The 14,046-nt window shown below is 31.0% G+C and overlaps 1 protein-coding gene across 1 annotated transcript; it reads right to left on the bottom strand.

The window, feature by feature from the left end:
- Positions 1-245: 245 nt before the first annotated feature.
- On the bottom strand, positions 246-2,360 carry LOC108337430 (putative GATA transcription factor 22). Its single transcript, XM_017573957.2, has 3 exons — positions 2,077-2,360; positions 1,116-1,478; positions 246-871 (listed from the first exon to the last, which is right to left on the bottom strand). Exons 1-3 carry the CDS (start codon positions 2,230-2,232, stop codon positions 509-511), a joined length of 882 nt encoding a protein of 293 aa, XP_017429446.1. The 5' UTR covers positions 2,233-2,360; the 3' UTR covers positions 246-508.
- Between the last annotated feature and the right edge of the window lie 11,686 nt (positions 2,361-14,046).

Raw genomic sequence — 14,046 nt, 5'->3', positions numbered from 1 at the left:
ATTAATATATTTAAATTGTATTAAGTGGGTTGCTTCCAAACAGTTATCGTTTTATAGATATGTGATGAGAATTGTGTAAAATTTTACATATGTATATGGATGAGAAAAGATATTTTAATACAGTTTTTTAAAAATAATATTTAAACATAACATACGTATGTTTTTTATTGATTTATTATTTATTTGTTATTATGTTTTATAAATTTAATAAAAAAATAACACATAAAATTTGTTAATACACAATATGAAGAATTTTTTTTATCTGTGATTTTGTTTTCTACCAATAGTAGCACTAATCATATCACTAACACAAACTTTCACGGATCAATGATCACAGATGTAGTTAAGTAGCCGACAATACTTTGGTTCTGCTGCAAATGCACCAGCTCGATTTCACAGCTCAAAAGTCACAACCAGACAAAAGAAATTACGAGATGCTTCTATATAAAAGTGAAAAAACAAAACCAAATGGCAAAAATATCTAACTAGACATAGACATAGTTAATTATCAGTGGACAAAACCACAGGATAACTCCATCAGAAGCATTGCTGCCTCAGCTACTTCATCCCGTGGAAAAACTTTCTGTTGGAAAGATGAGTTTTTACTGCTCAAACTTATGGCAAAATCCTTGAAATATTCAATCTTTCTCAGCCCTTCAGATGAGCCTGCAGAAGCAGCAGTAGTAGTAGTAGTAGTGGACTTGTACTTGTTCTTGAACTGTGCAAAATGGTTTGCACGAGACTTTTTCTCCTTGTTGTACACTCTGGTCTTTGCACATACTGAGTTTATGGGAGTAACCAAACCATTTGAAGCTTCAGCCATTGCCCTTCTTGCCTTCCTCTGTCTAATTCCACAGGCATTGCAAAGCGACTGCACCACCAAAATCTTGCATGTTAATATAAATTCTAGTTGCTTCTGAATGAATGAACTTTACAATCATCATTCATTTGTTTATCTTGATGATATATATACACTTTGTCCAATAGAATTTAAACTCAGTTTTAATGCTTAACACAGACAAAGTTCATGTGTAATAGGGTAGTACTGTTTAAGGTTTTTTGCAGTGTTATACTATTGAAAGAAAAGAGGGTTTGTTAGAAAGGAAAAGATTAACCTTAGGACCCTTAGGGCCACTCCTCCAAAGTGGGGTAGTGCTTGTGTTACAGTCCGAACAAACCCTAGTGGTGCTACTGCTGGTGTTACGAGGGCTTCTTTGGCTGTATCTGCTTTCTTGCCCTTGTGGATTCAATCTGTCAGAGGTTGGACTCATGCTCCTTCTCATCATCTTTTTCATTAACCTCATCTTTGAAGACATCCATTTCTCAGACCCATCACTGTGTTTTATGTCTTCTTCGTCCATTTTGTACGACCCTAAATTACCCTCATTTCTGCTGCTAATTGGATCAACCGTAACTGGCTCAGGTGAATTCAGATTATTGCTTGATGATCCATCGTGCAATATTACCATCTTCTCATCCTAACAGTCAAGATCAACATATATGTTAGATCTATACCCAGGTGAAAAAATAAGCTTAGAAATGATACTAATGTTTTTTTCACTTTCCAGAGCTAAGTGAAAGAAAAAGAGAGACACAAAGATGATAGATAATATGATAGCTATGAAGAAAAAAATGAAAAGAGAAAGAAAACTGAAAATGAATCAATGGAATGCATGAGAGTGAAATCAAAACTCTACTGTTTCTGTAATCAGATTATCAACAAGAAGAATAAATTTGACCTAGTGTAAAGAGAGACAAATGATTAATCAATCAAGATGATGAAATTAATCAAGGCAAACATATATGCAGTAAAATTAGGTTAAGTAACCTACTAAGAATTTTTTTTCTTAAGGCAAAAGTAATATTAGTTTTTCCTGTTAATTAATTAAAGACATAAGTGTTGCTTAGCAAGCTAATATTTCTCTGATGGATAGATATATATGATAAAGCTAAAACATCCAAGAAGGGGGAAGGGTGTGATTTAATGGTAAAGAAGTTAAAGTAATGAAAAATCTTGATGAAATAAATATGCAGAACATATCAAAAGGGATTGAATATGAATATGATATGTTATACCTGTTGATAACTTTGTGTGAAGCCTCCAATTTGTATGGTTTTCCTTGGATCAAAGATGTTGAAGAAGGTAGGGCAATCCTGATTATTAGAAGAAATGAAGATTTGGGTTTGAGGTTGTAAGGAAGGAGGTGGTGGGTGGAGGGAATAAGGAGTCATGGATATGGAGAGAAAGAGAGAGAGAAAGTGTGATGTGAAGTATGAAAAAGTAATGGACAGTGGAGAGTACAGAGGGATAGGGAAGGAAGAAGAAGAAGTGAGAAATGAATGAGAAAGAGAGTTATCATAGGGTGGTAGGGTTCTTATAAACGGAAGGAGAGGCTAAAAAGAGAAGAGTTGTCTGCTGCAAGGCATTCACGTGATTACTTTCATATACAAAACAAAATACATTAACAAGAGACAAGACAGTGTTACTACTCCAGAATTCCTCCTCTAGTACGACAAATTCAACCATTTCTGCAGTTTTTCTGTCCTCCCGTCAAATTATATATTAATAAATATTATTTTATGCTTTTTTCAAGAAAAATTATCAAAAATAAGAAGCAACTGCAATTATGTGTTTTTCAACCAGATTAAATATGGAGATAATATATAGGAATGAAACATCACTCCAAATTAAGTGATTAATTAAGATTTTCTTTGATATCACTTCCATCCTATAAAACACTGATATAATAGATTTATGAATTTTGTTTAGTTATATTATTTTTAACTGTCTTTAGATGAATCCAAGTTCAAAATCTAATTATACAATCTGAGTCACTGTCGTTCCCACTTGCAATTTTGTTGTCTGACTTGCCTTTTAAGACCTTGGCCTTTCAGTGGTTATTCCATGAGTTATTCGTAGACCCTGTAAATCTCAAAATAAACATGCATGGTCCCTGCCACGATGATGATAATGAACGTAAAGTTTCAAATAATGTTGAGAATGATGAAGGGCTTTGAAATACTTCCAATTAATAATCACTCTTTTTCTCCTTTAATTACTTTCTTGTGGCCTCCCAAACCAACATCCACAACTTGTTTTACTGTTTAAAGCTTCCGAAAACCATTGTTAATGTTGTGATTCAGTGCTAATAACTAAGGTAAATATTCTCTCTTTTTTTTTCTTTCAACGAAGATGAATAGTTTCTTCTATAATCATCAACAAACTACTCAATATTCAACTTAGAGTCACGATTTTTTTTAATAAATTAGATGAACAACGTTTGAAAATTAGTAAAACATGTGTCATGCCAACTAAAATGTTATGACCTAAATTGATTTGGATAATTTTTTGTCGAGTTCTTTTGTCAAGATAGATTTGAAGAAAAAGTATAAATTTGAGGGGATTTAAAGACAAATTTTCTTAAAAGAGATTTGAAAATGAAAGTGGAAGAATTTAGGATAAAGTTTGTAAAAGTTTTGTGAGTTATTTGACTTATGATAAAATAATCATTTAATAGATTTAAATATAATATTACTATTTTATTCTTATAATTAAAATTAATATATTATTATAATAGTAATTATTATTATGATTACTTTTATAAAAGTAATTATTATTATTATTATTATTATATATTACTATTATTATTATTATTATTATTATTATTATTATATCACATCTATACATATAATGCATTATAAAAGTAAAAAGTCGATTCTCATAGTTTGGAATTTGTTTTCCATTCATGAAATTGGTTTCGGTCTTATGAAATAGATTCCGTCATCATAAAATCGATTCACATAAAACACAAAGCACTCCAAAAGCCCTGAGAGTTTAGTAATGTGATATTGCATACACAATAAATCAGCATGAATCTCTTCATTTAATCTCTAACTCATTTCTTCTTTCAAAAATATTCTTAAATCCGTTCAAGTGAACACACACAATTAACAAAAAATTATCCTCTAATCTTCTTTAATAGTATATCGTTCCATGAGTACACAGTTTAAATAAACTTAAGATAGACTAATAATTTTATAATTTAATAATTACATTTAAAAAAATAAAGTAATATTACTTTTAAAACATGTAATGTATTATAATTTATATATATTTATATATCAATGATTATATCTAAAATTCAAATTCAATAAAAATGACTTAAATTTGCATTACCTATTCCGGAAGTAAAGAAATATAATTTTAAGAACGAGTAAGAAACAATAAACAATTATAGTATCTACTTCACAAAAGTTTGGTATATCTCAAGAGTCAATTGTTATTCGCCACTTTATTTTGAATAAAGAACAAATTAGAATATTGCAATGATCACTGTGAGTATATTTAATACTAGTGTTAACATTAATCCATCTAAGAATCTCATTCTATATCTTAGAGTGAAACAATCACGTTTAGAAAAAGATTGAGAATCTATAATATTCATCCACTAAAAGTCAATTGTCAGAATCATTAAAAACGCACTCAAAAATTCTCTGAACGGACGCCAGATGTCAAGCGGAGGGGATCTGGAAATCAGATAGTGGAATACAGGTGTCAGTAGGTGAGCGAACGTTCGTTTGACGTGGGAAGCAAAATTGAGTTTTTGAAAATTTACGTCACACCCTCTGCATGCACTTTCTTCCTCAAACTCTGAAAATTCTCATTTCTCCTCCTTCTCACTAAAAACTCTCCCTTCTCTCTAAGAAATCTCACCCTTTCTCTTCTTCGACCACCGTTCAGGCACCGTAGAAGCACTTCCGGCGTCCAGAGCTTCAGTTTGAACCGATCGGTTTCGAATTCTGAACTGGTAAGTTCTTCTTGTCCTTAGCCGTTCGTTCTCTGGCACATGCAAACCAAGTTCCGATTGCATAAGTTCATAGTCTCATTCTGAACCATTTTGGTCTGTTGTTTGATTTTGGTTGAAGAGTTGTTGAGCGTTGAGGGTAGAAGGAATTGTAGTCAGGCGAACCGTATTCTGTCTATAGGAACGTTCGTTCACGCTCAGAGGTAAGAGAAGCTTATTTAATTTAATTTGTATGTTTACTGTGCTGTATGAACGTTCGTTGGATTGACTGAATGAATATGATGTATGATGGTTGATATGCTTGGATTGTACGAAGTATGAAAATTGATTATGATATGAATGTATAAAGTTATGAAACTATATGTTAAGAAATGAGTTGGAAGATAAATGATTCTGAATATGAAATTTCCCTATGATAGTGTACGTTCGTAACTGAACGGTCCTTGACCGTTCGGTTTTTCTAATAAACTTGGTTAGAATTGGATTCTTTCATTTGGGAAGAATCCTAGTTGAGGACGAGCGTCTTCGGTTCGTAATACTGTGCATGAGCGTTCGACCAAGCATAGTTGTTTTTTGGAATTCGGTTATAAACTTAAGTATATATATATGTATTTGTATATTTTTGTTTGTTCTTAAACACTACTCCAAATGGTATCTTATTATATTTATCAAACCTTCTAATATAAGTTTAGTAGTGCTCGGTTTTACACCCAGCGCTCGTACTGAGTAGTGCTCGGTCTTACACCAAGCGCTCGTATTGAGTAGTGCTCGGTCTTACACCAAGCGCTCGTACTCGTTTCTTTTATAATCTATCTTGATGAAAATAGCGTTCGTCCAACTTCAATAGAGTTTTCTCTCTACCGTGCTCGGTCATTGACTGACATTCGAATTATTTGAGGTAAACTCAAATAAGCTAAGGATTCATAAGTGTTCGGTTTCTTAATGTGAATTCTTCTAAGTATTATTCCATGAATGTCTTGAAGTGTCTACATCCATTGGTTCCGGCCTAGAGCCTTAGTACTTGACATGGTCTTTTCGGTGTTCGGTTGGAACCCTCAAGAGTCATTTTATCTAATTGGCTCACTTTTTAAGTAATGTTCGTTGTAGTCGTTCCTGTTTTATATGATTGTACTCGGTTTCTTTCTCAAACCGATAGTAATCCTCTTGGTCTTAATTCTGTTCTGCAACTGGAGATCTCTCGGTCTCGCTCCAAGTGTTCGGTCTCAAAACGTTCGGTAATTGAGATCCTTATGAATCTTTGTACGAGGTGGTTAAGTGAGATGATTATGAATGAAAGATGAAGAGAATGTGATGTGAATTGAAATGTTTGGATTTTGGACGAGCCTTCCGGGGAGGAACGACTCATGAATGAATATTGAAATTGGTAAAGTATGAATGTGGGCATGCTAAGCTGGCGGTTCATCCTGATGTTCCGTGAGTACTCGTCCTCACGTAGAGGAGGGTAGGTCATGTGTGGAAGCGGCAGGAGGTCCTAGTCCTTAGGGTTACTTTGGACATATAGGACTAACCTCGGGTGGCAGCTGTTGAGGGTATCCCAGTTACTACATCACCCGGGTGCACGAACGTCGTAGCTACACAGATTTCATACAGCCCGGACAGTCAGTCTAGAAATAGGTTTTGTATGATACGTATGTTGAAATTACCTTGTGTGTTTGATTGTTGGAATGTATGTTTATGCATGAATTAAATTATATAAGCTTACCCTGTGTTTTCCTGTCTTGTCTGTTTTGTACGTTCGTCTTTTTCATTGCAATGATCATCCGTGTGGATGTGAGCAGAAGGAGACGAGCTGCTGGAAGAGGCGCTGGAGGAAGAAAACCTAGTTGAGGTTGAAGTTAAGACCGAACAGTAGGACGTTCGGTCAGTAGTTTAGTTTTATAGTAAGGTGGTCGTTCGATCACCTTCCCTTTTTATTTTTGTATGATTGTTCGGTAGTTCCTTTTGTAAACCGTTCGGTCAGAAGTGTACCTTTGTATAGTTTTACTTTCTCATTTTGCTTTGTAAGGCCGTTCGGCCATAAGCGTACGTACTCTTTAGTGTAAAACTGATCTAAATTATTATTAAATATTAATATTCTATTATATAATTTTAGAATGTATTTTTCGGATGTTACATCAATGATGATATTTTTACAAAACTCTTGATGAAAGAAAGATTGATACATTTACGAAAGGCTATTGATTAGAAATTTATTAAAGAATTATTAATTATGATATGTCATCCCATGCATCATTATATAACATAGAGGGTCTAAGTGTAGACCATGTGGGAATGTATCATAATGATTGTCTTATAAAGAAGGTGGAAATTTTGTGAGCATTGAGATGCAATTTATAAAAGAATGAGATTATTAAATAGAAGAAGGTCAACTACAAAAAAAGTTACATATCAAGGTCGAGATTTTGAAACAAATATGAACCTTTTTCTATTATTGACAAAATGGGGAAGAATTTTAAAACTTTTGAATTTACTTTGATTCTACTTGTAGAAAACACACATTTCTCAAGAATACGACTAGATGATCTAAAGATTTATGACATAATTAAAGAAAAATGTTGAAAATTATTAATTGTATGTCTTGTAAAATTAATCATTAATGAAAACGGCATTACTTAATTAAACAATTCATTTTGAGTACAATATGTCCAAAATGCAAATATTTTCAAAATAAACTAATTATATTTAAATTAATATTTTTAACTACTATATTCACACGCATATGAAAATAATATATCTTATTAAATAGAATGTATACATCGCAAGAAGTAATAAAGAAAACGTACTATTTTAACTTATATTTTGTTTCCAATTTTTTTGTTGACAACAAGTATAAAAGAAATCTTTCCATAGTAATATCTAATTTTCTTTAATTGGATATGGAGCTGTAAATGAATATATATATATATATATATATATATATATATATATATATATATATATATATATATATATATATATATATATATATATATATATATATATATATATATATATATATGTTTCGGTAGATATTTTGTGTGATCGAGACACTAACCTTTCTGACGTGATTTTGTCGCTTTTGGATAACTTTGCCGCTCGCTCTCCCGCAATATAGACTGCATGCTCGTCCTTCGATGGGTCGCTCGCGCTCCTTCGGTTCACACCGTTCGATCTCCTTCACCAGCAGAGGGGGGAGTTACCTGCAAAAGGCACTCCGACGTCCAAGTTAGGCGTGTGATTGAAGAGCTTTGACTCTTAATTGAATGTTTAGTGAATGATTATCACTATTTGAGTATTTGAGAATATAGAGTGTGAGTAAAGCGTAAGTGGAACGTACCTGGCCTTTGGTCTTGTCAGTGTATTTATAAGTGTTTCATAGATCAAATAAAAACAACCTTACCTGGAGATTCGGTTAGTTACTCATAAACGACTTTATCAATACCTTCAACCAAATATTTTAGATTTAGTTTATCAAATATCTCTAACCAGATATCCTTCTTTATTCTATTATCTGCTGCATTATTAGTTCAACAACTTAAATGTTGGCCCAATTGTGGCCCAACACTTTTTAACCTGGTTTGACCTAGTTGACGAGCGTTGTGGCCCAACATCATTTAACCTGGTTTGTTGACGAGCTCTGCTATAGTAGAGTTGACGAGCGCTGCTACAGTAGAGTTGACGAGCGCTGCTATAGTAGATAGACCGATCGGTCATAAGTAGATGGATCGAACAGTGGATAGATCGATCGGCCTTATTCCATGATCGCTCGGTCTACATTACATACGATACATTATGCCCCCCAAGCCTGAGTTAAGCGTTCTGCTTTAGCCGTGATTAACTATAGGACTTATGAGTTTGAGGGAGGTTGTTTTTAGTCGTTGCTCACTGCTGCCGAAATGGTGGACTTTATAACTTCTCTTTTGAACTTTTCAATAGGCCGAGCGGCCATATTAAATTTCGCAAGGAGCGTTTGTCTCCATTCGGCTTTAACCTAGGAGTTCTTGGAAAACTTCCTAGTGAGAGGGCTTTACATCTCAGCTTTGAGCTAGGAGTTCTTCCTAGTGAACGGGCTTTACTGATCAGCTTTGTTACTTTGACCTAGGAGTTCTTCCTAGGAAAAGGCTTAACCGTTCGGCCGAGAGGGATATACCTCTCGCTCGAAAGGGATTTACCTCTCGCCCGAAAGAGATTTACCTCTCGATCTTTGTCTTCAACGAGAGGGATTTACCTCTCAGCCGTGAGGGATTTAACTCTCAGTTTTTGTCTTCAACGAGAGGGATTTACCTCTCGGTCTTTGTCTTCAACGAGAGGGATTTACCTCTCGATCTTTGCCTTCAACGAGAGGGTTTTACCTCTCGGTCGAGAGGGATTTACCTCTCGGTTCTTGCACTCCTCTTGGACGAGTGGTCTGCATGGTTCTGTCACCTGTACTGTGAAGGCCGAATGGCCGAGCTGTTGCATGGTTGAACACTTGATGCCAATTTTGGCTAAGTGGTGAGTGCATTAATAAATCTTGAACAATATTATAATATTGAATTAAGATATTTAAATTAAATCATATAAATTAAATAATAAAATGAATCTATACCAAAATAATTATCTGTAGAGTCGTAGAAGCTTGTTGACATTGATGGTGAGACTACATCCTTGTCCGGTTCCTTGTGGTTATAAGGGATGCCCCACGGTGGGCGCCAAAATGTTTCGGTAGATTTTTACGGGACCGAGAGACTAACCTGTTCCGACGTGTCTTCCTCGCCTCCGAACGCTTGGATCGCCTGAGTCGCTCGCCTTTCTTCAGTTTGGACCGCTCGCTCCTTTATGACTGCTCGGTCTCCTGCTTGACAGAGGGGGGAGGTACCTGCAAAAGATACTCCAACGCTCAAGTTAGGCATGTGATTTGAAGAGTCTCGGCTCTTGGTTGAGTATTTAGTGAATGGTTATTACTATTTGAGTATTTGAGAATATAAAGTGTGAGTAAAGCGTAAGTGGAACGTACCTGGCCTTTGACCCTGTCAGTGTATTTATAAGTGTTTCATAGATCAAATAAAAACAACCTTACCTGGAGATCCAGTTAGTTACTCACAAATGGCTTTATCAATATCTTCAACCAAATATTTTAGATTTAGTTTATCAAATATCTCTAACCAGATATCCTTCATTATTCTATTATCTGCTGGATTATTAGTCCAACAACTTAAATGATGGTCCAATTGTGACACAACACCTTTTAACCTGGTTTGACCTGGTTGACGAGCGTTGTGACCCAACATCATTTAACCTGGTTTGTTGACGAACGCTGCTACAGTAGAGTTGACGAGCGCTGTTATAGTAGATAGACCGATCGATCATAAGTAAATAGATCGAACAGTGGATAGACCGATCAACCTTATTCCATGACCGCCTCGATCTACATTAGATACAATACAATATATAAATTTGTTTTGTCCCATCTCTCTTTGTACCATCTCTCTTTGTACCAAATACCTCTTCTCGCACTCATTTCCATTTTCATTTAAATCACTAAAATATTAGGTATCCTTATTTAAAAAAAGAAACCAGATAAATATAAAATGAGGACTAAACCATTACTAATGTAAATTGTATATTAAAATCAATTAATTAAATAGGTAGCGATTATTTAACCCACACTAGCAATATTTTTTAAGAAAATAAAATATATACAAGCAGTAAACCGATGCTAGTGTAATATAAATTCATCATGTAAATATGTCGCAAGGACCTAGCTTACACAAATTATAATATTTTTTTTAAAATAAAACTTTAATGAGACTTAACCCTTGCAAGTAACTATTTTAAAAAAAGACCCTATATCTTAACAACTATTTTTAACAATTTTTTGACAATATATTATATGTCACTATTTCATTGGTTCGTATATTTAAAACGGACCAATAACAAACTATCACATAAATTGTTGTAAAAAAATTATAAAAAAAATTGTTAAAATAATATTTTCCTTAAAAAGAAATAAAACATTGGGAAGGACTTAACCCATTCAAGTAACAATCTTTCTTAAAAAATAGAACTTTAGCAACGACTTAACCCACACTACTATTGATATTTTTTAAAAGGAAAATATCTTTTTAACATATTTTTTTGAAAACTTTTTTACAACAGTTAATGTGGTAGCTTGTGATTGGTCTGTTTTAAATATACGGACCAAAAAAATAGTAACACATAGTCTATTGTCAAAAAATTGTTAAAAGAATTTGTTAACATATTATGGTATTTTTAAGAAACAAAAGACACTGGTGAATGTAGCCTGGGTCAAGTCGATACTAGGTGAGATTTTAGGACGAAATTTCTTGCAACATCTTTTTAACATTTTTTATTAATTTTTTATATGAAAATATTTAACTTTCAATTTAATAAAATCTTCATTTAATAAGTAATATAAGAAAAATTATTTTATTATTCTATATTTTTGTTTTATTTTAAAAACTCTATTATTTTGATAAAATAATTTTGAGTATATATAAAATGTTAGACTAATTTAATATCTCAAAATATTTTTTAGATTCTTAAAATATTTTTCATCTTATCACACTCTTAGTTATATTTGATTTTATTTATGTTATTTCATTTAATTATATATCAAATTGTTTTTAAGACACACAATTTATTATTTTTAATACTTTAATTTGTTGTTTGTTTTTATCACCCAGAATACTATTTTTATATTTTTTATATAACTATTTTTATTTTCTAATTCATTATCTTAAGTTTAATTTTATCAGTGTAATTATATAAAGAAATTTTATTTACTATAATATAATGATTTAATATTATTATCATGAAATTTGTTTATTATTATCCAACATATATTAAAGATCAAAAAATTTATCTTAAATTTAAATTTCAATTATTATTAGTTTAATCTTTCTTCTATATTGTTCAAATTGTGTATTTTAATTTTATTAGTGTATAAAAATTTTCATTTAAGAGTTTAAAGAATAAAACTAAAAAGATATTTAAAATATTTAAAAATTTGAATATCTCTTTTCTTGTTATAATTTTATAAATATAGTTTTAAATTTTATCAACTTTAATAAATGCTTTGGTTTTCATAAAAAAATATTTGGTGCTCTAATTTAAAATGTATATAATTACAAACATTTTTTTAAAAAAAATATTCTTTAACATCAAAAGACCAATTTACAACTCACTTTTAGGGATAAAATAATTAATAAAAAGATAAACTTTTGTATTTCAAAAGAAAGAGAAATTTAAAGGTAGAATAGTGTGTCAAGTGAGTGTAAAAAATTTATGAGTGTTAAGTAGGTACAAGCACGAATACGTTTATGTATACCTATTATTTGGTAGGGATGGAAATGAGACAAAAATTTTATACTGGTTAGATTTGGATACGGAGATGATTTTTTTTTATATATATTTTATAAATAAAGTCTTTCTGAGTATTGCAAAACCTATTTAAACAAACACGGTTCATCACCTTTGCAAATGTATTCCAGATTTTTCTTCGTAAGACTTGGAAACACTGTATCGAAAGCTTGATATCGAAAGCTTGGAACTCAATAATATTCTAAATATTAGTTAAGTTTAAACAAATAAGCTTATTCATCGTATTTACTTCGACACTAATTGGTGCACCATATATGATATAAGAGAAACAATGTTATATAAATATATATATATATATATATATATATATATATATATATATATTCTATGCTATCTAAATTTATTAAAAAAATTACCGGAATAAACTAAAAAAAATTATTAGCGATAAACACAATAAGTTATTTATATAAAAATTAATAATATTATTTTAATATAAAATCTTAAAACTTAATATTTATGTGTATTTGTGTAAGACTTGAATTTATATTTGAATTATGGAGAAACCATATTCTTATTTAGTTAGTAATGAAGAAGTGATGTTTTTGGAGGCATGGTAGAGACGAAGATTGTGCAGATCTAAAGAGATAGGTACTCTCGTATATATGCAACATATTGTGCAACAAAACATTCAACGTTGGCACTAAGCCACGTCTGTGACACCTTTGTCATCTATGTTTACCTGTCCCACCTTTTCACAATTTATCAACAACAAAACACCTAGATTTTTCCCACATTTATGTAGATTTTTAGTTAATTCCTCTCAACTTCCTTCGGTTACAACTTGTTCTCCCAGATTTTGACACCTTTTAATGTTGTGGATTATTCACATAATAAAGACATGGAACACTTGCAAGTAGTTCAACAAACACTCTTGTAATTAACTAGATTATAGTATTCAACAGTTTGCTTTCCTGCTGAATCGACTCAAATATAAAGTTAAACTTTTGGTCTCCAAAACCTAAAGTAGGATAATCAAGCATGCACTAAAATGAAAAGAAAAGTAAAAATAAGTGAAACAAATAAAACAAACAAAATCCATTATATATCATAAATCATGTCATTATAAGTTTATCTTGAATATTATTAAGTTATTTATCATATCATTGGCAAATGATCTAGTCTCGCCAGTAATGTTGAAATTGTTTTGATTTATTAAAAGAAAAATTGTATTGATTGATACGGTATAGATATGAATAAAATACACTTAAAACTGGAATTAAATGTTTTCATAAAACAAAAATAAATAATAAATAAAAATATTATAAAAAATAAAGATAATCAAATATGTCACTTAGTTTAATTTCATAAAATTAATAATATTCATTTAAACATAACAAAAGAATGTGTAATTAAGAAGAAAAAGTGAACAATAAATAAAAATATTATGAAAGAATTAAAACAATCAGTGTGACTTAAAAATTATTTGATAAAACAAAATTAAGAACACCTATTTGACCTAAAAATAATTTGACAAAATAAAATTAAGAACACGTATTTAAACATGATAAAAAAAAGCGTGTAATAAAATTGTGATAAGAAGAGAAAAAGTACTTGAAGAACAATTCAGAAAATATATAACTAAAGAAATAAAAAAAATTTACAAAACTAAAGACTACAAAAACATTATATATATATATATATATATATATATATATATATATATATATATATATATATATATATTAAATTATCTAATAAATTATAAATATTAATTTAAATGGGGACGAAAATAGATATTTAGGCAGATATGAAAATAAAAACGTATGATATATAAATATCAATTCCCATACTCAATTGAAAATATAGGATATTATTTATACTCATACTTATACTTAATTAATATGAAGATTTTTTATAA

This window comes from Vigna angularis, chromosome 7, assembly GCF_016808095.1.
Source record: "Vigna angularis cultivar LongXiaoDou No.4 chromosome 7, ASM1680809v1, whole genome shotgun sequence".
Classification (NCBI taxonomy): Eukaryota; Viridiplantae; Streptophyta; class Magnoliopsida; order Fabales; family Fabaceae; genus Vigna; species Vigna angularis.
This window is presented reverse-complemented; position numbering and strand designations above follow the sequence as displayed.

What these genes read in the sequence shown, in the direction of transcription:
- LOC108337430 (XM_017573957.2), bottom strand. Translation starts at nt 2,232, where the DNA reads ATGACTCCTTATTCCCTCCACCCACCACCTCCTTCCTTACAACCTCAA. An exon ending in TCACACAAAGTTATCAACAG is followed by an intron (nt 1,479 to 2,076) that starts GTATAACATATC and finishes CTTGACTGTTAG; the next exon opens with GATGAGAAGATGGTAATATT. An exon ending in GTGGCCCTAAGGGTCCTAAG is followed by an intron (nt 872 to 1,115) that starts GTTAATCTTTTC and finishes TTGGTGGTGCAG; the next exon opens with TCGCTTTGCAATGCCTGTGG.